The 27032-nt window shown below is 43.2% G+C and overlaps 1 protein-coding gene across 9 annotated transcripts in view; it reads right to left on the reverse strand.

The window, feature by feature from the left end:
- The window catches only part of OSBPL3 (oxysterol binding protein like 3), a 184894-nt gene that overhangs the window by 35490 nt on the left and 122372 nt on the right, over positions 1–27032 (reverse strand). For 5 of the 9 annotated variants that reach the window (XM_075586797.1, XM_075586798.1, XM_075586796.1 and 2 more), the window contains 10 exons: positions 22260–22352; positions 21590–21706; positions 19912–19965; positions 15685–15798; positions 14502–14672; positions 13191–13317; positions 12331–12434; positions 10002–10097; positions 8784–8937; positions 3147–3271 (listed from right to left, as the gene is read on the reverse strand). In XM_075586797.1, the coding sequence (XP_075442912.1) occupies positions 3147–3271; positions 8784–8937; positions 10002–10097; positions 12331–12434; positions 13191–13317; positions 14502–14672; positions 15685–15798; positions 19912–19965; positions 21590–21706; positions 22260–22352 (1155 nt within the window). The remainder of the gene's footprint in view (positions 1–3146; positions 3272–8783; positions 8938–10001; positions 10098–12330; positions 12435–13190; positions 13318–14501; positions 14673–15684; positions 15799–19911; positions 19966–21589; positions 21707–22259; positions 22353–27032) is intronic. The other 4 variants (XM_075586800.1, XM_075586804.1, XM_075586803.1 and 1 more) reach the window with 2 other exon arrangements.

Below are 27032 nucleotides of genomic sequence, written 5' to 3' on the forward strand. Positions count from 1 at the left end.
GATTACAGCCGCGTGAGCACTTTGTTTTCCGTGGCTCTGCTATTGTCAGCCGGCATGATTATTCGTGGGGTTATTTGTGTTATTGCAGTTCATCAGGTGGCGCTCTGAATATCTTCGCCTAAGATACTCGTAGCCGTAATGGAGCCACAAATTGCCAATAAATGCCGGGGATTTACCCCCTTTTTTTTTGCGGCTCCGAGAAGAGCTACATCTGTACATTGCCACTTAAAAACATGTTGGATTTGTAATGTTTAAAGCAATCAGATATAGATTACAAATGGTGTACATTATAATTTGTTTCACTTTGGGGATGAAAAATAAACGTACATTACTTTCACATGTAAAAAGCCTGACTCCTAAAAGTTACTTTCTCTTGGGACTAAATATGCAATCTTACCTAAGAGAGGAAAGAATGCTTCAGTCTCAGGGTATTTGATGCAACATTTCCAATTAAAGACACATTTGATTTAAATTAAGTTTTGCAGAGAAACAATATACTGTACAGCTGGAGTTACACTGGGAAAATAAAAAAAGTTTTTGAGCAGGAATAGATTTGAAGGCAAAAGCCGGGCACCTTTCACTGGTCCAGGAGTAGCCCACTCCAGTCCTCAAGAGCTACCAACAGGTCCGGTTTTCAGGATATCCCTGTTTGAGCACAGGTGGTGCCGTCTTCGACTGAGCCACCTGTGCTGAAGCAGGGATCCCCTGAAAACCTGATCTGTTGGTAGCCCTGAAGGACTGGAGTGGGCCACCTCTGCTCTAGTCCATTCAGTTCTAGAATTGCCAGCGACACATTGCAATATTAGAACAATATTTGTTAAACGCCCATGTGAGATAAAGGCTGAAGCACCTTCTCACCCATTTCAATACCTGTGAAAAGTGCACCCACAGAAAAGATGGAACTGGAAAGGTGCACAACGAAGACTGTAGTCAGGGAAGGGATGGAACAAAGGACCAGGAAAGCGGAACTTTAATATGTGTAATCTACAGTAATTCAACAACACCAAGCAAGCTAAGAAGCCCTCAAGAAAAGACGACATAACAATTATATTAGAGACAATGGTCTTCACAAAGGAAGAAGCAATGGGGTGTAACGTTTAGCAATGTGTTATTGCCAAAATTCAAAAGGGATATTCCACATTTAAATATGACTTTTACAAAAGTCTCATTCAGCTCTTTAAAACCTACAATGAAAAACTGCTCTTCCTTCACCCCAAAATAACAGGAAACCTATTAAAGCAGAAGTGTCGGGATCATTTCATCCAAAGTGACGTGATCCACAGCCACAGGAAAAATATCTAACGGGAAAATAAAAAAAGAAGACGAGTATTTTCTCCCCCAGCACATCTTGGCCCCAGGGAAAGTCAGGAGAACACTTTCCTATGCAATGCCGATGAACCGGAGCCGCTCCCACCAGAATGCTCGTCACTGCCAGGCTGTTCCCACTGTAAGCAAGTTGCTAACATTTGACACAAGTGAGCGCTAAATGCAGTGTTAAAGAAAACTTATTTCTGTTCTCACATACACCTGATACAGAAACGGATACAGTTACAGTAGAGGCAACGTTTATTCTAACATTTGCCGTAAACTAGCCGGGTTACATTCTGGGTATATTCTGGGTATGTGCTGGGTATGTGCTGGGTATGTGCTGGGTATGTTCTGGGCTAGTTTGAGGCACGTTTAAGGCATTTCTGCATTGACTAACGACCCATAGGATAAACACAGCAGGGATCCCTGGCAGTCCAATTCAGTTTGAATGGGACTGCCAGGGACCCCCGCTGTTAATCTGATAGGCCATTAATCAATGCAGAAATGCTGGGGCTAGTTTAAGGAAAGTTTAAGGCATGTATTCAGAATGTACCTGGGTGTTTCCTGGGTTTTTTGGGGAATTGCCACTGTTTTTTGTTCGAATAAGAGTTGCCTCTAATGTATATCACAACTGCAGAAATATCTCAAGCACAGCTGAAGAGTTGTAAGAAACGGAGGTTTTGCCCATCGCAAATATGCTGTAGCAAAGACTACTCTCCCTTAGTCATTATACAATATACTGTACATACGGTACACACACACACGTACTTTATGCATGCATAAGCCTGACTGAGTTTCCGGAGTTGCGGCTACACCCAAAACCAACCCCCTTTTCACATGCATACACAAGTATTGTGTGTGTGTGTGTGTGTGTGTGTGTGTATGTGTGTATGTGTGTGTGTGTGTGTGTGTGTGTGTATGTGTTTGTGATGTGGATTCCAGCAACAAATACTGTGTGTGTATGTCTATCAACACACAATATATCAGTATATGTTGCGGTTATACATATCTGACTTAACGTTCAGGTTGATTTTTTATCGAACTCAAGAATTACGTAGAAACATTCTTACAACCATCCACACAGACATGGTTTGAGATTATGGATTGGTTATTGAAAGAAAGCTTACTTAATGGAACACTGCTGTTATACGGTGAATCACAGGAAATACTAAAAGTTAGAAAATGTGACCTTTAAGATGCAAATATTATTTATGGCCAGCGCCTAACTCCCCTGCAAAGCCAAGAACATAACAATAACGTAGCAGTTGAAAAGATGTTTGCAAATTGCTTAAAATATTAAACACCAGTAACGTCTTTACATTTAGGGATTAGCATAACCATCTAACACTGGATCTCCCTTCTAACCACTCTACAATAGCCACCAACCGAAAGAAATCCTCTTCTAATCGTCCCTGCTATTGTACATCTATTGCAAAGCACTTTTTCCTCCTCTATACATAATGCACCTTACATGCAACCAGCCTCCTTACTTTCTTACATGCACTAATTCAGTTTATCATGCTCTCTTATGCGAATGTTTGTGCTCACCTACACTGCTTAGATTGCAAGTTTTTGGTACAGAGACATGACTTTATGCAGCTCTTATTTAGGTATATACTGCTTGCCATTGTATTGATGCGAAATACCTTGGGGGTGATCTGTTGTATTTGTAGGTGCTGAAACAAAATAAAATCTGTTTTGCGCAAATATTTTTTTATGCTCCGATTATATTTGATTGGGGTACACCATTCACTAGCTAAAGGGTCTGCAGATGCTATGAAGCACCCTTTATACAAGAGATTAAAGCCACGCTTTGCCGAGGAACGTAAATATCTTACCGATGACAAGGAGTTCTTCAGGCCCACGATCTGAGCAGATGGGGAAGAGTCATGTTCAAGCAACTGCTTTAGCTTTTCTCTCTCTTCAGACACGGTGTGATAAACGGTTTTTAAGGTGAAATAAGCTATGGAGGAAAAACAAAGGAAACATTGAGGGTAAGTCACTCCGGAAAAAAAAATAAGTTAACCCATTCCCAACCCCTCCTCTGCTGGGGCAGCTAGGGACACAGAGATTCGACAGCAAGAACACCGAGCAAAAGAACATATCTGCCTAAATGGAAGGACTATATGTATTCATGATATCAGGAATCAGATCAGTGCCACGGACTCTTCAATTTCTCGCTTTAACCAGCGGCTTATGTTCATATCGCCCATCACACGTGGAATATTAAAGAATTATTCCCTGCTACTCAATTGAGTTTTTTAATGATGCACATCTTAGTTAGGGGAATAGCCTGTTTAATCTTTAGATGCCAAAGAAGAAGAAGCAGGCACACGGTCTTACTCAAAAGGAGGTTTAATATGCCATAAAGTCCAACGTTTCGGCAGTCAAATGCTGCCTTTCTCAAGGTGAAGGCTACCAAACACATGAAAACAGTCAAAATATATACCACCCCCATCTTTAGATGCCCCCTTATACAGAGATTGTTATTTAAAAAAATGTAAATATGGGAGAAACCTTTGCTTAAACATGATTCAATATACAGCGAGCCAATTCAAACTCCACTCTCAACTCCACTCTCAACTCTACTCTCCACTCTCAAACTCCAGTCTCAAGGCCAGTGTTTCCCAACCTGGGTTCTGCAGCACCCTGGGGTTTCGTGAGAGGATCAAAAGGGGCCGCGGGATTTCCCAATCTCCCAGAGCAGGGCACTTGCTAGGGGGCTGGGCAGTTTCCTCCATCCTGTTTGGCCGCTAATTAATAATGCAGCCAATCAGGAGGAGGGCAGGAAAGAGGTGTGTCTGTGTCTATTTGTTCTGCCCCCTTGCAACACTCACCCGTGACACACTGCCCCCTTGCAACACTTTGCCCAATTCGAACCTCCCCCCGTTCTCTGACTGTCCAGATGTGGGGGTGTCCCGAGAGAAAGGTTGAAAACCACTACTCGAGGCCAACAATATAACAGCATAATAACAATATTGTTACAAATGTTTTTCCTCTAGGTAACAGCATTGTGGGGTCTGAATACTAAATAAAATTGTTGTAGCATTCCTGGAGCATCTGTGTTAGGAGTTACTTCAAGTTATTTGTCTAAGGCTGCGTCCATGGAAGGACAGGCAGTGCTGAGCTGTGCGGACGCTCCGCGCTGAGCCCCGGCATTCTCAATGAGGATGTTTTGAGAGGGGGCTCACGCGAGCGTGACGTCGGTGAGTCGCGGGCTATTGGCCCAGCGACGTCACTGCCCCGCCTCCCCCCGCCTCCTGATCGCGCACGCTGGCTCGCCTGCCAGTCCATGGGATCGCTGCTGACTGGGCAGGCGAGCCTCAGCATCAGCGCGGAGGAGCGCGGGCTGAGGCTCTATGGACGCAGCCTAAGACGTAGTTTTAGAGGATGGAAGTTTACAGTAACACATTTCATTATTCTACAGTGGAGAATATTCAATTACAAATGAAGAAATAGGGTATTAAGAATACATTTACTTGGGTTTTAACCATCAGATCAAAAATATAGTGAATATATTTTTGCAGGATACAGTACATTGCCCCAATTGGCACGATTAGTGTAGTGAATAATCCAGATAGTATAAAAATGTGTACCAGGGAACAGGTCAGGTCAGTTAAGTAGTATTTCAATGTCAGTGGTTTCCCTAATGTGAAGTTATCTGACACAATTGATTAACACCTTCAAAACCAAAGAGCCAGAGGACGTCCAGTGAAGCTAACCAAAGAGAGAAATTACAGCACTGAAAAACTCAAGTGTCAGCATTTTATCACAGGTTGTTACAGTTCTACAAGAATGGTCACATTATGTACTGCTCAGGTGACCAACAATGCTCACATAATCTAGAGCTTACTTTCTGTGCATGTTTTTAATAATATAAAGGAGTCCGGAACTCCAACCCCCCTTTGAAGCAGCAGATCTCAGCCCCCTCCCTCACACTTTCTCCCACAGACCACTGGAAGGACTGTAAACACTCTGGAGTGCATTGAAAGTTGAAGTAGAATACTGCACGATCTAACCTTTGCACTAAACCATTCACATCATCATGCACTAAAGTGCAGAAGCCATTGTTTCTATTTAGAGCAGTAATACAACTAACATTTTTCTCTTTCCCCCCCGCAAATTACAGAACATTGAGAAGACTCACTGTTAAAATAAAACACGGATTCACTTAAACTTGTGGAAATGGCTATTGCACTTTAATATTATATATACATACACATACAGTTTGGTCTGGAAATAATTGGACACTGATACAAGTTTTGTTATTTCGGCTGCGTACCAAAATAAATTCAAGTTACAGTTAAATAATGAATATGGGCTTAAAATGCAGTCTAAAGGACAAAGAAGAACTGGGGAGCAGTTACATACGAAAGATACTGCCCACTCGGTTTCTGTTTGGACTCACCCTCAGTGTGAATGCACAGAGAGACAGCCAGTATCAGTATGGTGTATTATAAATGCTCAGTGCCGGCACTAGAAGGGGTTAATAGACCCGATTGGTGTGCCAACACCTGCACCTGAAGTATGATAAGAGTAAAAACTGGAAACTGCTTTAATATAAATACGTGTTTCGACTTGTCACAGTCTTCGTCAGGTTCAGAACCTGACGAAGACTGTGACCAGTCGAAACGCGTTCACCATTGTGACCCTAAGGAGCCAACGTAGAGAGACCAAACAGCTGATGTCACAGCCCGGGACCCGGACGCGGGGGCAGTGGATTCCATCTGGATCAGACGCTAGAAAGGATCTCTCTGCTGCTGCTAGGGTCCTTGTTGCTGTAAGTGAAGACTTTATCATTGTGTATTTATATTAAAGCATTTTCCATTTTATACACCTGCCCCAATATCATTATTTGAGGGGATTTCACCAACCACCCTCGGAGTGCTGAGGGCAGACACCATCCTGAATGAGATCTCGCATCATCGCAGATTGAACAGGATACCTCTGAGTACCAGCACTCACACAGGGCCGTGAGAAGATCACCTACCAGACGTCAGAACACAGAAGCGGAAGACGACCGTGTGGGCTCTACCTCAGAAGATTTCAAGATACCTTTATACAACGGCGCTCACACAGGGCCGTGTGAGTAAGATTTTATCTTTATTTGCATCACTCATTTCCCAGCTTGTTGCTCTAACTGGGGCCTTAGACCCTCTGAGCAGCAAGCACAGTACTTATAATTTGTTTGCTTTGATTTCACCTCAATCGGGTTATTATATCCCCTTATCTTTCGTATTGTGCTCCCCAGTTCTTCTTTGTCTTTTTTATGTTAAGGATCCAGGATAGATCCTGGTGGGGTTGAGCCATAGGAGGAAACTTCACACACAGGGGTATTTATCCCCCAAAGTAGGTACCTTATCTACATTGCTTTTACGGTTTTCTCAAAAAAGCGCCCAGGTACCATCTGTTCCTTAAAATGCAGTCTATCAGCTTTAATTTGAGGGTATTCACATCCAAATTGGAGGAAGGGTTTAGGAATTACATCTCTTTAATATGTAGTTCCCTCTTTTTCAAGGGACCAAAAGTAATTAGACAATTGACTCAAAAGCTGTTTCATGGACAGTTGTGGGCTATTCCTTCATTATTTCATCATCAATTAAGCAGGTAAAAGGTCTGGAGTTGATTCCAGGTGTGGCATTCACATTTGGAAGCTGTTGCTGTGAACCCACAACATGTGGTCAAAGGAGCTCTCAATGCAAGTGAAACAGGGCATCCTTAGGCTGCAAAAAAAAAAAGAAAATCCATCAGAGAGATAGTAGGAACATTAGGAGTGGCCAAATCAACAGTTTGGTACATTCTGAGAAAAAAAAGAACGCACTGGTGAGCTCTGCAACACAAAAAGGCCTGGACGTCCACGGAAGACAACAGTGGTGGCTGATCGTAGGATCTTTTCCATGGTAAAGAAAAACCCCTTCACAACATCCAGCCAAGTGAAGAACACTCTCCAGGAGGTAGGCATATCATTATCCATGTCTACCATAAAGAGAAGACTTCACGAGAGCAAATACAGAGGGTTCAAAACAAGGTGCAAACCATTCATAAGCCTCAAGAATAGAAAGGCCAGATTAGACTTTGCCAAACAATATCTAAAAAAGCCAGCCCAGTTCTGGAACAGCATTCTTTGGACAGATGAAACTAAGATCAACCTGTACCAGAATGATGGGAAGAAAAAAGTATGGAGAAGGCTTCCAACGGCTCATGATCCGAAGCATACCACATCATCTGTAAAACATGGTGGAGGCAGTGTGATGGCATGGGCATGCGTGGCTTCCAATGGCACTGGGTCCATAGTGTTTATTGATGATGACAGAAGACAGAAGCAGACGGATGAATTGTCTGCTCAGATTCAGCCAAATTCAGCGAAGTTGATTGGACAATAACCCAAATCATACTGCGAAAGCAACCCAGGAGTTTTTTTAAGGCAAATAAGTGGAATATTCTGCAATGGCCGAGTCAATCACCTGATCTCAACCCAATCGAGCATGCATTTCACTTGCTGAAGATAAAACTTAAGGCAGAAAGTCCCACGAACAAACAACAACTGAAGACAGCTGCAGTAAAGGCCTGGCAAAGAATCACAAAGGAGGAAACCCAGCGTTTGGTGATGTCCATGCGTTGCCTGCAAAGGATTCTCGACAAAGTATTAAAAATGAACATTTTATTTATGATTGTGTTAATTTGTCCAATTACATTTGAGCCCCTGAAATAAGGTGACTGTGTATGAAAATGGTTGCAATTCCAAAACATTTCATACGATATTTTTGTTCAACCCCTTGAATTAAAGCTGAAAGTCTGCACTTCTATTGCATCTCGGTTGTTTCATTTCAAACCCATTGTGGTGGCGTACAGAGCCCAAATTAAGAAAATTGTGTCAGTGTCCAATTATTTCCGGACGTGTGTGTGTGTATGTGTATATCTATATCTATATCTATATCGAGAGAGATAGAGAGAGATAGAGAGAGATAGAGAGAGATAGAGAGAGATAGAGAGAGATAGAGAGAGATAGAGAGAGATAGAGAGAGATCTGTCTATCTTTCTATATAGATATCTATCTATATATATATATATATATATATATATATCATTATATACACATACTTATTTGCACACACACACACACACACACACACACACACACACACACACACACACACACACACACACACACACACCAATATACCAGTGCATAAACAACACACACAGCAATTTACCAGTGCATAAACAACACACACACACAGCAATTTACCAGTGCATAAACAACACACACACAGCAATATACCAGTGCATAAACACACACACACACACACACACACACACACACGCTCCAATATACCAGTGCATACACAACATATATATACACACACACACACACACACTCCAATATACCAGTGCACACACAACATATAGGACATTTAAAAGTGTTGTGCTTTATGTGTAAAAAGCATCAGAAACAAAAACTGTGCGTTTCTCACCTTTGTGTGCAATATTACACAGATTGTCTTGCATTTTGGTAACCTCTGAGCTTTCAGGGCCATTGGAGTAGTTTTTCTCTTCTGTATAATCTATGGTTGATAAATTGGGGTTGGAAGCGTGCAATCTCACTGGCCCAGAGAAGGCTGGCGGAACCTGCAGTACAGATATGTTGGTTGATGAATAAAATAGAACACTTTGAACGGGGTGGTCTCTACAACTACCTTATGAAGCTAACAGGAAAGAGAGCGCGTACCTTTTCAGAGTGTTGCTTTTAAATTCTTTGCGGCCAACTGGCATTTAGAGGGTCAGATTACGAGTCATGATAAAGAGCAGTTTTAGTCTTAAACTAGTTCATAGCAGTTTGCACAAAGTTTACAAATGCATGATTGTATTAAAATATAACAACTGTTTTGATTGAGCCCGCAGCCGGCGATTCTCCTTGCTTGGAGGGGCATGTTCCTGCAATGCCACAGTAAGGCTCTGATTCTACTGATGCACTGCAATGCGTGCGCATCTGTGACGTCGCAGAGCAACACGTGCACAAGCACATTCTTCTGCGCGCGCGCGACTGCAGGCGGAAATCTGGTTTTATGTTTGCAGTAGCAAGCGGCGCGACAGTCGCGGTTGGTATAAGCGTTTCGAGGGGATGCACAGTATTTGTTTTGGTGCTGCGCGCGTGCGTTTTTCTGTATAGTCACGGCCTAAGATATGCGTTCTGAATCGGAATGGGACAACTTGTCACGGCCGTCTCGGCGCTAAGGTGACTTATTAAGGGGCAACTTTAGGGGTTTAGGGTATTGGGTAAGGTTAGGGAGTTTAGGGTAAGGCCTCAGATTATGGGTTTTAGGGTGAAGATTACCGTTAACATTCGGGGTTAAGGTTAGAGAGTTTCAGGAGAACTTAATCTTAGGGGCTTTTAGGGGCACGGTTAGGGGGTTAGGTTTGCAGCGAGACAGCCAGCGGCGAGTTTGCCGCGGCATGCCGTCCTAACACCCCTGTGGATGTTGTGTTATGAAGGAAACATCTAAGCAACTGAATTCCAAAACATGCAGCAACTGGTTAAACGGGTCTACAACCTACCCGCATAGATAACCTAAACATACAAAGACACACACCTTGCATACACTGGGTGTGGCCCAATTAGAAGATGATTTCACTGCCCAGTAAGAGACGAGAAACCACCACATTAAGGCAATCATCTTAAATAAACGTATTACCTGCAGAGATCCTTTGGAGTCTTTACTCATCCCTTTCGTCCGCCACTTCCGCCTGTGTATTCCTTTCTCCTTTTTGGGACTTTCAAATGCCCCAATCTAAAAAATAATTAAAAAAAATAAAGCAATGCATAATAAATTATTTTCATTTTCAAGTATTAATTCTTTTAAAGCCTCATTATTTTCCATTACTCTAGTCATGTCCTATATCATAGGCTAGTCCTTGCAGGAAAATCCAGATGCAGCAGCCATAGGGAATTGCCAATCTATACATACAAATCAAGATCACACTGTGTACAGTACAAAAGCTAAACTTATTGGAAAGCATTCAAATAATTGTAATACCACAGATAGTACCAGCAACAAAGCAAATAGTTCCTATTACAGTAAGGGCTGTGAGAATGAAGAATGTGCAATCTCTGGAGACAGTGATGCCAGACCCCAATTATTTGAAAAGAGACTGGATATCATCTTTTTTTTAAAGGAATTGAGTAGTATGCAGAACAGCTAAAAAAACACCGTCAGGGAGGAATTTTATTTCTGTTGTGGAAATTAATGGGCAACTGGTGCCCTCTTTTTTTAATGTTTGCAATAAAAATATAATTATTTCATTCAGTAAAATGCTAAAGCAGAAGATTAATATTTATGGACACATCTTTTTTTGAAACGCCAAGTTATTAAATTAGGGATACGATTCAACATTTTATTTTTTGTCAGTTCGTGGCAGTAACAACTGCACAGTATCAACCATCCTCTTTGATCAATGTGTCCTGTGGCTACTTCAAAAACCACTCCCCAAATTTCTCACTGACGCATCTGACATACATTTTAAAGAATGCACTTGACACTGTACAGGGGTCCAAACAGAAACATGAAACTGATGATTCTGCCATCATAATACCATTTGCAACTTTTGACACCAAACCTTTATAAAGTATTGTGTCTGAAGTAGCACGAGGTCTTGCGACAAACCCCATTACAACTGCAAACACCTCTGCTACAGAAGGGTCTAAAACGGACCGGTATGTGTGTTACTGCTTTCTTCTCAGCTTTAATTCTGATGCTATAGAGTCTACTCATTAAATTAAAAAAAACAGTTTGGAGCACGAAGATGTTCTGCGTTTACAAGCCTGGAAGCAGCAGATGTCAAGAACAAAGGGAAGATTTTTATCTAAAGGAAAATGATATGTTCGCGGGCTGTTCACCTTCATGAGGATCCCCCCATTAGAACGATTATAGCGTTAACCACCTCTGGTAATCCCTCACATTCTGCATCATGTTTCCATGGCATCAAGAACACCCATTAACAGTGCTAAACGATGCAGTGTTTAATACTTTTAGAACCCCTCATACAGTGATGGGGTGAGGGTGAGTGGAAGGAGTTAAAAAAAAAAAAAAAAAAAAACAATTATCAATGCTGCTGGTAATTGTCTAGCAACAGCTGGACACCACTCATCCTCTCCAGAGAGAGTTCCCTTAGTCCTGCCTCCTCTTTATGCTGGCCATGGATTGATAAAAAGGCTTTGCACCAGAGCCAATTATGAGCTGCGGCAGTACTGGAAATATGCTTGGGTAGCAGAGACCCATTAAATTGCGGCTCCTGCCGCTTCCTCTATTCCATATAGATTTTGCGGTCATAACCAGTGTTCGACAAACCTATACATTTGCTCGCCCCGGGCGAGTGGATTTAACCCCCGGGCGAGTAAATATTGGCCCACGCAGCACACGTTTGGTACTAGGTGGCGAGTAGATTTTTTTGTGTGGCGAGTAGATTTTTTGGTGATTTGTCAACCACTGGTCATAACGATTGTAAAAAAAAAAAAGGATAGGATGTTATATAATAATGATATTGCTCGGGAAGAGAGGAACAGCGCCCACAATCCTAGGGAACAAATGAGGGATCTGATACACACAAACGAGCACAGGCGTCATCTTCTACATACGTCAAAAAAATGTGCCAGGAGCCTCAAAAGGGACGTTAAAACTAGGCATTGGGATTCCCGAGCCAAGAACATTTTATTTATTTCAGAGGCACATTGTAGCAGGGCCATTGCACAAGGTGGCATATATTGGTACAGGTATGAGGGAAATTAGTCATTCAAACTAATTTTTCCTTTTTTAATTACTTTATTGGAATGATGACAAACTAAGACTTTACTTATTTTAGTCTTGGGAGCTGAACATTTTATACCACAACTTGATATTTAAAATATATATATATATTTTTTTTTATTGAGTACGTGCTCATTAATAGTGTTGCTAATCCAACCACTATAAAGAGTTTTAATCTTTCTGTAAATTCTATACCATAAAATGAAGATTGATTACTCACCTGGATAGCATTTATTGCAGGTGCTGAATATGTTCTATGAAGAACCTCCATGCTCTGCAGAAGCTGACTCATTTCCATTAAATAAGTGTGACACTGTGACAGGTCTGTACAGTATATATGAAGAAAGAATTACTGCTACACAATCCTTCCATTCACCATGGTCTATTGTATCACTAACAGTGCTGGAAAATGTGATCCTTTACTACTGAAGCTGGTAGACATTTTCCTTGACCAATAAACATATACACAGATATTATTGTATGTAGACTCGTTGACTGAGCCACGTGCGCTGAAGCAGGGATATCCTCAAGACCTGTTGGTGGCCTTCGAGGACAGGAGTTGGCCACTTCTGGTTATTTATTGCACCAATAGGATAATTATACTATAAAAATATGAAGACGCGCAATGGACATTACGAAGGATGAGAATAAACTGTGAAGTGCACTCGTCAGATGGCAAGCGGCCTTACTTTCCCTCAAAGGTCATGTGCATTGACAGAATATAATTATTATTATTATTTGTATTTTGTCTGCACAATCTTTACAGGCCGAGTACACACGGGACACAAATTACAGAATGCAGAGTTGTGGGTCTCTGATCCAGAAATATTCCCTTTGCTTCATTGTAACACCAAAAAAGCAAAACACCAAAAAACCCTTTCAATTGTGAAATATAACATGTATCCAAAAACGTTTCTATGAAAATTAGGAATTTTAAAAAAAAATCATATATTAATACAGTATATGTTAAATCTACTGTTACAGTTTTAAAAACAGACCTCTTTTATACGAATCCAAAATTGCACACATTAAATAAAGAAAAACTAACATGCAAAGTCGGAATCTGTTAATGAAATTCACCTTTTGCACATGTATCCATATGATCAGAAGATTGGAGCCACGCCGGTATTCTCGTTTCATTATTTAAACAGGAAAATGGTAGACTGCTTCCATGCTTCAGTGAGCTCTGTCGGCTGAAATTATTTTCCTGTAGCAGAAAGTCAATTATCAGTGCCGTGCATTTAAGTTTGATTAAGCTTTGCAAGGGCCGTAAAACCTATTGAAGGCTGAAAAGGGTCATAACACACACTTTAATGCAGGGGGAATGTACAAAATGGTTTAAGCAACATTATAACTGCATAATGTATGTTACATGAACGCATGAACTTTTAATACTATTATTTAAAAATACATAAATATACTAATCTTGGTGTTAAGGCTCCAGAAAACTATAACATGACAACAGCAACCTTTTAATACACAAAAAAACAGCATTTGAAATGACAATGAAATACAACGCAAGACGGGTGTTTAAATACCATAAGTGGCAATTTCACAAACTGGTGCATTATTTCATATTAATTGTCATTCTGGGAATCAGCAGGCTGAAAAGATTTGGTGACTATTATATAACAAACTTTTTGGAGAGACGGCTCCAGAAACAGGGGAATTATAGGATAGATTAAGTAGCTTCCGTGTCAGACTGCAGGGTTCGGCGATCTCTGAGCTTATAGAATGTACCCCTAAATCCTGCGACACGTATCCGCTCCTGTGCCAAGTTATCACGACATATATCAACAATCACAGGATTCAGGGTCCCTCCTCCACAGCCCTTCTCTCCATACATATTACGTTCTGAGAGCATAGATGCCATAAGAAGGTAAAACAGCACATAATCGTACGCTATTATGGAATAAACACAAGAGCTGCAAAGTTGTTAAAGAAAAAAATTAATTGTATTTTTAATTGTATTGTATGTCTTTAATAGTTTTTACAAAGTGATCTTGGCATTGTATGTGAATAAAGTAAATGGAGACTTGGGATTTTTTTATTAAGTCCCTTTTTGGTCGACTTTTTTGCATTAACTTTTTCAGTGCTGGAAAGCTGTATGTCAGCAGAGTAAGATAGCCCACCTGACAAGTCGTGACCCCGTGATCGCCTGAGTTTGGATCACGGTGTTGCGAAGTCACCGTGGTGATTTGTGTGGGGGCAGTGAACGTGTTATCCCCCACACCAGCAATCACTGTGCAAGCCATCACAACGCCCAGTAAATGTCATAGGGGCACACAAGAGATACATTCCCGAGAATTGACCACTTAACTAGGTAACTGCCTTTAATTCTCTCTGCCCTTTAACATCCAAAAATAAAACAACCAATGACTGCCTTGTTACCTGTGGGGCTGAAACTGGATCAAAAGCACTGGAAGCAGAATCTGTGGTAGAGACCATTGGGAAAAACTGGGTATTTAACTCATGCGGATACACGGAGATTTCATTCTGTCGGTACAGCCGGTGATCCCGCAACTTCAGTACCCATTCATCAAAAATCCCGGGAGATTTCACCTGCAGCACAGAATGTGGCACAGTTATTGATCAGCAATTTTTTTGTACCTCTCGGTTTTTCATATTTACTGGCAATGTACTGTAACACGCTGAAGACACGGTCATTAATTATTACCATCCTGAATGTCTTTACAGGTTTACGCTCTTATCCTCCTACTGTAGTCAGAAATGAAACCACATTAATGGTATTTGATTTTCTGACATTCAGGTCCCGCAGGGGATACCGGGCACCTTTGTATATTCATCTTTTACATCCAAGGCAGCTCTCTAAATATAAACCGTGGCATCAATCAAGTACTGTTGCACAAGCACAGCTCCAAGCAGAGATCAGGAATAATTGGTCTCCATTCAATACATGAAAATATGATCTTGTTTCACAAATACCTGATAAAAAGTACCTCAAATTATTTTCAAGTGAAAATAATTATTGCCAGCTGCTATTTAATCAATGTTTAACAATCCCCGTTATCTGCTGTATAGTAATGGTCCATGAAATGTCTGTAAATATAACGTATAACCTCTGTTCATTTCATGCAACCCTGTACCGTCATCATAACTCTGTGCCCAGGACATACAGTACAGTACATGGAAACGAACGGTAACTCTCAGTGTATTACTTCCTGGTGAAAGATTTTATAAATAAGTACATCGGGGCTCCTTAACCGTCAACCGGTTAGCCAATCTAGCCTTAGAGTGGCCCTTGGATGGTCGGCTCTGGCTAATTTGAATGCAGATGCTCAGGCAGCTAAATGTAATTTTCATAGTAAAATTCCCCTTTGGGGAAAAAAATAAAAAGACCACGACTGAATGTAATGCATTAAAGCACTATTAGAATGTAAAGCAAAAGGTTCAAATGGGCCATAAGGAAACGCCTTCTGGAACATAGTGTAGCACGGCTTGGAAAATATGGGCCTTTATATCCCTTGCGCTGCTGAGATCACCTGGAGTTCAAAGCTTCATCTATTTTGACCTATGCTTATTAAAGTCCCGAACAAGTTCTTTGTGGCATTACCTTGAGGTGGTATATATGTTCCTCTGTATCCAGATCAATGCACTTAGTGGACTTCTTCACTGACATCACAGACAGGCCAACATCGATACAGCCATGCAGCTTTCCTTTCTCCAGCTGCAAGAGCAAACAAAACCATTCAGAGACGAAATACACAGCTTCACGAGAACTTTCTCATGTAAAGATTTATGTCGGCAGAACAGCTGGCAGCGAAGATTACTGCATTAGTCATTTGCACGTCTGGTCACTTTTTTCATCCCTGAATGACAGTGCTGTTATACATACACCTGGCAGTGTCACACCTGTTTTTACAGGTATTTATGAATGTTATAATTGGATATAGCAACAACGGAGAAGGAGTGGATCACTGACACTGACTGATAACAATGACACAGAGTTTGGATCAGGGGAACATGGTTCGATTCCCGGTGTCAGCTCCTTGTGACCTTGGGCAAGTCACTTTATCTCCCTGTGCCTCGGGCACCAAAAACATAGATTGTAAGCTCATCTGGGCAGGGACGTCTGTAAAATTCATATGTGCTGCGTACAGCGCACTTTACTGTAATTGTGAAACGCTTTAAGTCCCATTGGGAGAAAGTCGCTATATGAAATAAAGTTATTATTATTATTTCCATATAACTTTGAAATGAGCTACTCCTCCCCTAACTGCTCCACAAACGACTCTCCAAATAGATTAATGTGCGAGTGGAGTCATTGTATGCAAACTTCCTATATTACCAGATGCATGTGGAATCAAACCAATAGACCTAGAATCAACTTCTAATTTTTATTTTTCAACCCTTGATTCATATTCATATGTGCTTCTTTAAAACAAGCTAAGAAGTCAGTGGGTTTTAGTATGCAATATAGATGCACAACTCCTCATTTAGAAATGTGAGCAATGGTTGCACAATGTAATGACCGTATTGATGAGCTGTATGAATGTCAGGGCCACATTGATCTGTGGAGGCTTTGTAATGCATTTCATGTAATGGCAGTGTTGTGCTAATATTGTGATAATTAATTGTTAATAATAGTAGTAATAGTTGCCTGATCTGAATACACAATATTCCTCTCGCAGCCAATCTGGATGAAAAGATGAGTGAATGATTATTGCTTGTGCATGATAAAAACGAATGGTTTTTTAACGCCATGAAAAAGAATATAAAGCAGGCTTTCTACCAAAAGAAAAGCATTTGCCGCAGTGCATGGCGCAACCTGTACACCGCTGTACAAACAAAAACAGAAAGGTCAGCGCATCATACAAAATGACACAACATATAGTGCAATACCTCAGTGCTCATCTGCTCATGAGTAAGGGTCATTTAGTTAAACCCTTTGGCCAAAAGGTTATCAGCCTGCAGCCACTTCACGGCATGACCAATCTGCAGGTCCTAACACTACCTGGCACAATTCTCATGCTCTACAGTATACACAGCTGTGTTACATTCAGGAAAGCAAACTCTCTGTTTTGTGTTTCTGCTCTTCTGCGCATGCGCAGCTAAAAAAAAGAGACATTAAACATTTTATTATGCGAGAAAGCTAGTTATGGAAAACATGGAGCCTTTCACTGGTCAGCCCCTTTTTCAATGTATGCTTAGTTTAAAACAATCATGGGTTACTACTGTAATTAATGCTAAAAGCCTTTTGTATTTTAACACTGTACTTTTACATACTGTACAGAACTCATCTGAAAATTTTCATGTGGTACTCTTCAACTAGCTTGAAAAAGGACTTTAGTAACCTGAAACCCTACTGCTATAGGCCAGTAAGAGATGTAATTCTTCCAAGCTCATTTTTGACAAACCGTGAAAAAGAAAACTAAATTGCGCACTTAAATATAACAGCGATGACAAAGTATCAGTGACAAATACCAACAAAAAGCTGTGATAGTGGCAAAAATAGTGAACAATCCATCTGTCCCTGCAGTTCAGGTAAGTCGCTCTCACCCAGAGAGAAAGGAAAGTCCAATGGAGAAAATAACCTATGGGGCTGGGACAAAAAAGGGGGAAAAAAACAGATCATGGTGTGATCTGTGCCGTGAATAACACCTTACTACTTCAATGTAGAAACTCACAAGATCATTTCTCGTTTGTGCATGGAAAATGGAATCAGCGCCACGAGAAAGCTCTTCCCACCATCTGGTGTAGGTATAGTTTAGGATCATCTCCCCCTTGTTTAGCTGGTTTTTTTTTGTGGTCAGAATGGACTATTACTCAAGGAGAAGAACAGACGGAGAGCAGAGATGGAGACTGGCATCACGAGGTGAGTATACTAGATCACATGATGCAGAACTAGATTGAAACCAATGCCATGGCGGTGAGATCTATTCGGATCCACTCTGACCACAAGAAGACGGCTGAAAAGGGGGAGATGTGGAGCAGGTGATCCCATTCTACATCAGATCATGGGAAGAGGCTTTTCCTGGGCATTTTACATGCCCAAACAAAGAAATGATCTTGTGAGTGTCTAGATTGAAGTGGGGATGTGTTATTCGCAACACAAATCGCACGATGTTCTGTTTTTTTTCCCTTTTTTTTGTTCCCAGCGCTTTAGGTTATTTTCTACATTTTTGGATAAACGCTTTTACTTGCACAAAACTCCACAAACGTAAAAAATTATTTGACACTTGACTGAATCTACAATTTAGCATTAGACAATACTCTACATCAGGGGTGTTCAAAGTATTTTAAGGGGGGCGCAGAGGAGCAGAGTTGGACGGTGGTGGGAGAAGAGGACGGAGGGCGGCAGAGGAGACTGGCCGGGGAGGAGCGCGTCCAGGTGGTCCACTGACTTCCGGTGTCTGACGCTGCTACAGCGCGCTCCTTCCCGGTCATCGTCCTCTGCCGCCCTGCCCCGCTTTGGGGTCTTCCATCCTCTTCTCCCGCTGCGTCCTCCTCTGCCACCGCCCTGCTCCACTCCCGCGGTGCTCCTCCACCGAAGCCAGGAAGGCATTGTTGAGGGGGTGAGAGGAGGAGTGGGTGAGAAGAGGAGGAGGAGCGGGTGAGAAGAGGAGGAGGAGCGGGTGAGAAGAGAAGGAGGAGCGGGTGAGAAGAGGAGGAGGAGCGGGGTGAGAAGAGGAGGAGGAGCGGGGTGAGAAGAGGAGGAGAGGGGTGAGGGGATGAGGAGAGGGGTGAGGAGGATAAGAGGGGTGAGGAGGAGGACATGGCGAGAGGATGAGTAGGGGGGTGAGAGAATGAGTAGGGGGGGGTGAGAGGATGAGGAGGGAGGTGAGAGGATGAGGAGGGAATGAGAGAGGATGAATAGGGGGGTGAGAGGATGAGTAGGGGGGGTGAGAGGATGAGTAGGGGGGGTGAGAGGATGAATAGGGGGGTGAGAGGATGAGTAGGGGGGGTGAGAGGATGAGGAGGGAGGTGAGAGAATGAGTAGGGGGGGTGAGAGGTTGAGGAGGGGGGGTGAGAGGTTGAGGAGGGCGGGTGAGAGAATGAGGAGGGCGGGTGAGAGGATGAGGAGGGCGGGTGAGAGGATGAGGAGGGCGGGTGAGAGGATGAGGAGGGGGGGTGAGAGAATGAGGAGGGGGGGTGAGAGAATGAGGAGGGGGGGTGAGAGAATGAGGAGGGGGTGAGAGAATGAGGAGGGGGGTGAGAGAATGAGGAGGGGGGTGAGAGAATGAGGAGGGGGGTGAGAGAATGAGGAGGGGGGTGAGAGAATGAGGAGGGGGGTGAGAGAATGAGGAGGGGGGTGAGAGGATGAGGAGGGGGGTGAGAGGATGAGGAGGGGTGTGAGAGGATGAGGAGGGGGGTGAGAGAATGAGGAGGGGGTGAGAGAATGAGGAGGGGGTGAGAGAATGAGGAGGGGGGGTGAGAGAATGAGGAGGGGGTGAGAGTATGAGGATAGGGGCGAGAGAGGATGAGGATAGGGGCGAGAGAGGATGAGGAGGCAGCAAAATAGAAAAAAATTGCAGTCAGTATTATCTTATACACTGATTTTTTTTGTTTTAAACATACCATTTTGTCATGTTTTGCGTTTTAAAATTTTTGAAAGATGCAATTATTTTTACGTATTTGTATTCACATTTATATTCAATACCAATTAATAAAGGGTTTTTTTGGTTGTTTTTTTTTCATGTAATTTGGATTACATCAGGCAGGACGGGCCCGACTAATATCACTGATGAAAGGGGGGCTCGTTGTAAAAAGTTTGTTCACCCCTGCTCTACATAAAAAAAACAAAAATGTGATGTGCATTTTTAATAAGTATTAGACTTACTTCAGCCTGGCCCTTGGCATACTTTAAGATCCCTTTGTCCAAGAAGAAATACCTCTGTAAAAAGAAATTACATAGAGCAATATTACGAAAACTTGCACTAAATGATCACAGATAATCTGCTGTGTCCGAGCGAGCCTTGACGTTAGACCTGTATAATACATGCCATTTGGCAACAACAAGATACTCAATACTTCCAAACACCTTACTGTGGAACATATGGATTTCAGACTAGCCAACTCGCCCTCTTTAGGAGAGGAACTCCCCGATTTATAACATGTTTCTGCCGTCCCATTAAAAATAATTCACCCAAGTCAATAAAAGTTTGAGAAAATTCCCCAAATTTTCATCCCAACACCTCCCTGAAAGAAGCTTTAGGCTAAGGTCCCGCTGAGGGCTGCTGCACGCGCGCCTGGTGTCCTACCGGCGCGTGCACAGCGCTAGACCGCAATCTGCTGTCTGCAGGCAGAGTTCTCAGGTGTGGGGGGGCGTGGCCAAAACGGGGCGGGTGGGCACGGTGGGGGCATGATGGCTTTTATGTTATAAAAACAATAAATAAAGTCCTCCACCACTCGCTCTCCCTCCCTTCCTCCCCCCGCCCCCCTGCAAATACTGCACAAAGAGATCACCGGGAAAAGAAGCTGAAAAGGAGGATTCAAAGTGGACGGTGATGGGAGGGGCAGGGCAGGAGCAGGAGCAAACCCACTCTTATTGGCTCGCTGGCGCACCACGTGACGCGTCACCACACGGGAACACAATCCTGTTGTAGTCCCTGCTGGCTGGCTGCGTCACAGTGCGCAGTGACCCAAGAAGCGAGGGGGCACTGGGGACAGTGAGGTAAGGGGCTGGTGAGAGGCGCGCACACGACCGGCTGCACTGGGTACCTGGCCTTAAAATGTTGATAAGTATGACATACAGTATTTACTTCATTTATTTTGGTTTCAGCAAGAAAACAGTTGGAAACCTATACAAACTGCAGCTTAAACCCAGAACATATTTTGCTGGGGAAATGCATTTTGACTTTCTCCTCACCAACGAGCTCTATTAAACTCGATAGCGTAAATAATAGAATAGTATTAGCCTTGCAGTGCTGAAAATATTTATGGACCATGTGGGTCTCGCATCCTGGCTAACACATGACTATGTTAATATGCATAGTCAAAAGGTGGTAACAGTTGAAACTTTGAAGTGGCGACACCAGTTTATACTTTTACTCCCCTCGCTCCCCAGGTGAGAAATGTTACTGCCGCCTCTCACAGGAAATAGGAACATGGAAAACCTGGAACTGACAAGTAATGAAAAGGCAACTTGTGGTCATTGACCAGGTAGTAATAGAGAACAGGTGGCCAACTCCAGTCCTCAAGGGACACCAACAGGCCAGGTTTTCAGGATATTCCTGCTTCAGCGCAGGTGGCTATCATTCTGACTGAGCCAACTGTGCTGAAGCAGGAACATCCTGCAAACCTGACCTGTTGATGGCCCTTGAGGACTGGAGCTGCCCAACCGTGAAATATAGCATAGTGAAGCCCCATGATATTCCATACATTATCAACATCATTATTTCGACTGAGAGATCTTTACTCAACTGGTTCATTGCCAAGTAGGCCTGTAACCCGTTGCAAATCCTCAGGCAGTGAAGGAGTTAAAAGAAAACCTTAGTGGAAGCTCTGGTGAGCCATACCTTGTGCCAGCCTTTCAGTGGCCACTTTCTCTTCTTCAGCAGGAAGCCCTCTTGTCTCAGTGGTTCCTGTACGTGGCTCGTGCTCCCCCGCAGACCTTCTATAATTTCCCAGCTGTCCTGTTCAAACAAAAGGAAAACCTGATGGCTGGAATTCCATAGTTTTACCACAGTCACAATACAGTTCCTGGACACATCTCTGGTCATTCCCTAGCAAAGTGTTACAGAAACACTATATACTTCTGTATTTCAGGGCTCTTCAACATGCAGCCCCTGTGGGCCAAATCTAGCCCCGAAAGGGCATTGGCCTCATTGTAGGCAGCTACTGTACAGGTAAAAAAACAACTATTTGTAGAGCAATTTTTAGGATATCTATCACCCTAGATCAGGGGTCTCCAAACTCAGTCCTCAAGGGCCACACACAGGCCAGATTTGATGGATATCCCTGTTTCAGCACAGGTGGCTCAATCACTGGGCTTGACTGGGCCACTGATTGAGCCACCTGTGCTGAAACAGGGATATCCATAAAAGCTGGCCTGTGTGCGGCTCTTGAGGACTGAGTTTGGAGACCCCTGCTCTAGATATCTACAGGCATACTGTACCCCGCATTAATGTAGGCAATGGGTCCAGAGCATGTGTGTAAAGCGAAAATGAACTTAAAGTGAAGCACTACCTTTTTCCCACTTATCGATGCTTCGGTACCGGTAGGGAGCCGGTATTGCTGTTCAGGACGTGCTGACAGGAGCATGCTCAAGCTGCCGTTTGCCTATTGGGCGAGGGGAATCAGTGCGTCACTACTACGGCGGTCTGTAGGGCAGAATAAGTGTCCGTACTCGCAAAGCGAGCGTATGGATACAGGGGTATGGTGCTATTGAAAATATGTCCTTAACCGCGAGTGTACTTAAAGTGAGTGTCCTTAAACCGGGGTATGCCTGTATATATCTATGTGCGCACACACACACACGTCACTGTATTATGTCAACAAGTAGCAGGTACACTGCGGTAGGTTCATGGTCATAAAACGAGAAATAGGAGTTTTTCCTTTGTAGCTCATAAATGTGTTAAACTGTTGTGATCTAAACCAGGGGTGTGCAAACTACATGGGTCGCGCCCCCCCCCCTTACCTCTAATGTGGCGTCAAATAACGCTGCTGGGTCATGTGATGTCACGTGACCCGCGGCATAATTTGACGTCATGTCTCCATGGCAATGGGCGGCATTTGATGCCGCATTGCCATGGAGATGCGTGGACTGAAGCCGGGTAAGTTTACAGAGGCCTCGCGCTCTCAGCGTCGGGGCCCCTGTAACCGCCACGCCCCCCTCCAAAAAGTCTTGCGCCCCCCTGATCTAAGCTGAAACACTAAGATTGAACTATGGTAAAGTGTGTGTTCAAAATGTTCTGAGTGTGCTGAAACACACACCCGAAGACGAGAACGCCACTGTCTAATTGCATAATCAATAACGCGGTGATCCAGCTGCTCCCACTCTTGAATGATACAAATTAATTTTTTCAGTGCTCCTAGCAACCATCGTTCATCAGGAAACATTTTATGTGAGCGTTTTGGATCATAATTCTTGCTCTGTCTCAAGCCCTTTAGAACGTGCTTATCTTCTTTCCTAAACACCAGTTTGCAACTACGACCTTGATGAGGTCATCATGCCGTCCCCAAGTCCCAAAAATATTTATTAGATTAGCAAATCATTCTTAAATGTAATAATCTACTGTGACAGACCTATAATTGCGTACATTTTCATGAAAAATAAGTACATTTTTATGCAAAATAGGTAGAAAAATAAAAGGGGTCCCATTTTTTTCTGAACATTATATATACATACAGTAGATATTAGCATGTGCAATAAAAAGTGTCCAGGAGGTTCAAACCGAGCTCTCCTTAGAGCCCAGGGCAGTAATTAAACTTCCCATAGTAATCTCAAAAGCTCAAGATTTAACACTAAAAAAACAATATTTTTTTTAAAATTTAAAAACAAAAAAAAGAAGAGAAGGACGTACTCAGGGGGCCAGATAAGAACATTATATGCGTGGAACTCAAATAGGTTTCTGGGGAGGATAGCGGAACCTAGTGATATACTGTAGTGCCCATCACATACAGTAGTACAGTCGCAATGTGCCGGATTGGTAATCCCGTATTACTTACAGAATTCTCCTTCTCCTTTAAAGCCATACAGTCTTCTGCTCCTCCTTACATCTCAACCCTAGTTTCTCACTGTACACCGCCCCGATTTACGTTTTGCTCAAGAATGTCATATGCCTACCCCTTTTGTATCTAAAGCCCTCTCCCACCTAAAACCTCTCACTCACTGCCCCACACCTCTGGAATGTCCATCCTCTCAATATCGACTAGCACCATCTCTCTCCACCTTTAAAACCTCTCTAAAAACACACCACTTTAACGAAGCATATGGGTAGCTCCACTGGCTGATGCTATACATATCATATGCACTGACCCCTTGCAGACACACTTACTATAACACCCTCCAACTGTCTCTGTAACTTCTCCCTCTCCCTAATTACCACTTGGGCTTGGTCCCCGCTGGCTGCTGCAGCGCCTGCCACAAGAGCCACCCCCATATGGGGCCGGGCCAGCTGCAAGGGGCGGCCGCCGCGCTGCGAGTTTTTCAGGCATACATGAAAATTGTGATCAGCTCTAGCGACGGAGCTCTAGGCCACGCCCCCCACGGTTCAGCCAATGAGGGCGAACCTGCCGGGTGACGTCATGGTCACACCTCCGTTACCCCCCGCCCCCGTCTTTTCCCCTGCAGACCGGAGAACTCGGCTGCACGCGCCGCCAGCCTGGCAGACGCACGTGCGGCACTGGGGCCACAACCTTAAATTGTAAGCTCTTCGGGGCAGGGACTCCTTTCCTATGGTTCTTGTAATGTCAAAAGCGCTTATTCCCACTATGTGTTATATTATTATTATTATTATGTCACATGTAATACTGCTATGAAGCGCTATGTACATAAATGGTTCTATATAAGGATATACCGTACATACAGTACATACTAGCATCAGCAATCTTGGAAACCTTTCGTCTTAAAGAGTGTGAATGGCAGCTTTTAACATCTCTGTAAGGCAATATTTTAAAAATGGATATTTCCAGGAGTCACCTACAGTATAAAACTTAAAAAGGGTGGGGTTGCTAAAAACTAAAAAAAGGACTTTGCAATGGGAAATTAGACATGTAATTTGTTTAAAAGTGACGAGTGGATTGCTGCCTTAAGAACTGCTACAACGTTTAGAGCAAGAGTGCGCAAACTGGGAGTATTGTTTTGGGGGGCCACGGCGGTTACAGAGGCCCTGCGCTCTTCTCCAAAGCATTTAAATTAAGTGCCGGGGAGTGCACAAGGCATCTGTAACTCACTTACCTTCTCTCCGACGGCTTTGGGCGACATGTCCCCATGACAACACGGCGTGACGTCACATGACCCCGCGGCGTCATTTGATGCTGGCTACCAAGTAGCACCAGTGCTCGCGCCCGCCCTGAGCAGGCAGGGGGCGCAGGGCCAAAAGTTTGCGCCTCCCTGAATTAGAGATTAAAGCTTAAAAAAAAAAAAAAAAAAAAAACAAGTTTGTGAAGTAGGATGTTACCCGCTCCCCTAACAGGGGTTATTGTTTTCATATATTTTAGCACACGTTATATTGATTTTCACTTGTGTTTCGGCGTCAATATTTGGTATTAAAATGTAATTGTTTTGTATTTTAACAGTGGATGCCTGTGCCATTTCCTTTGGCTATTAGGTATAACTTAAGCGGGAGTATATGGTCTCCTGTTCGACCACATTCATTTTTTCCGTTTTTGAGGACACATCAGTTCTTCTACTGGATACTGTATCCTTATGTACATATTTACACTCTTTATGGGACAATAGTTCCTTTGGTGGATACTATATCTTTATGTACATTACTATTTCTTTTACCTTGAGTGCAATGTGAAAAGGGGACTGCTGTGACCTTGTCTCTTTCTTTGTATCGTGACACATTTTCCCCATGCACCAGGTTTTGTATACATCTTGACACTTGGGTTTGAACAGAATCCCATCATCTATTACAGTAGAAATAGGATGTTTCAAGAAAATGGTGAAGGAGGACAAGGCGGTAGGGTACCACACACACACACACACACACACACACACACACACACACACACTTTTCGACCAGTGTATTCTGCCTGTACTCACGGATGGGTGTGAAACTTGGACCCTAAATGCAAAGATAATTCAGAAGCTTCATACAACTCAAAGGCCCGGGCCATAGAGGGGGGGAGCCGGGCTGCGCTGACGCTGAGGCTTGCCTGCAGAAGCTGTGCGATTCCACGCACATATAGGCGAGCCAGCGTCCGCGATCGGAGGTGGGGGGAGACTGAGGGAGGCGGGCAGTGACGTCGCTGGGCCAATCGCCCGTGACGTTGACGCAGCCCCACTCTCATTGGAGGTTTTCAGCCGACAGCGCGCTGAAAAACAGCTTGCCGCTCGGCTGAAACCTCCAACTCCTCCGCACGCCGCACGCCTGCGGACGCTCGCGCGAGCCCCCTCTCAAGGCATCCTCATTGAGGATGCAGGGGCTCAGCGCTGAGCGTCCGCACGCCTCAGCACGGCCTGTCCTTGTATGGACTCGGCCAAAGAAGCATGGAGAGATGTATGCTGGTATTGCCTAAAGAAACAGAAAAATGAATGAATGGGGGGGGTTCAGAACCAAACAAAAGTCTGTGACACCATTACTAGGTGAAAATTTTTAAATTGCAGTGGGCCATCGCAAGAAGAAATGACCGTCATTGGACAAAGATGGTATTCGTGGGTAAGAGAGGCTTGCAATCATAGTACCTGGAAGATCATTGGGGAGTCTTGCATCCGGCAGTGGATACAAGGGCTATAGATAATGTATGTATGTGAGATATATATAAACACACACACACACACACACACACACACACACACACACACACACACACACACACACACACACACACACGTCTCATGTTGGTGGGGATTGCTTCCTTAATGCCATAATACAAGAGTAGTACAGTAACCAAAATAAACTGTAGACCTGTGTGGTGAGAAAGCAGGCAAATAAGTAGATCATACTAGAGATATATCCTAACCTTGGCATACAATTTAAAAATGCTACAATATCAGTCCACAGTTAAAAGGGTAAATAATCTGAATTATGATTATGATGCCACTAAATTATGAAGAGCTGTCAGCGTTGACTATGGCAAGTAAGGAGCCCAGAATAAATAATGTACCATACAGTATTATATTGGCCTAAGATCAAAGCATGAAGGTGAACTTAATTTAGATTGGGTTTTTATTCATGTCTTAATATTTAAGTCACACAGTTGGACTTTTTCAACTAATACATATTGTACTAGAGTGTTACATTTCCAGGATTGTCCCTTGACCCGAGGGGACAAATTCTCAGCTAAACG

The sequence above is a fragment of the Ascaphus truei genome, chromosome 2, assembly GCF_040206685.1.
Source record: "Ascaphus truei isolate aAscTru1 chromosome 2, aAscTru1.hap1, whole genome shotgun sequence".
NCBI classification, from domain to species: Eukaryota; Metazoa; Chordata; class Amphibia; order Anura; family Ascaphidae; genus Ascaphus; species Ascaphus truei.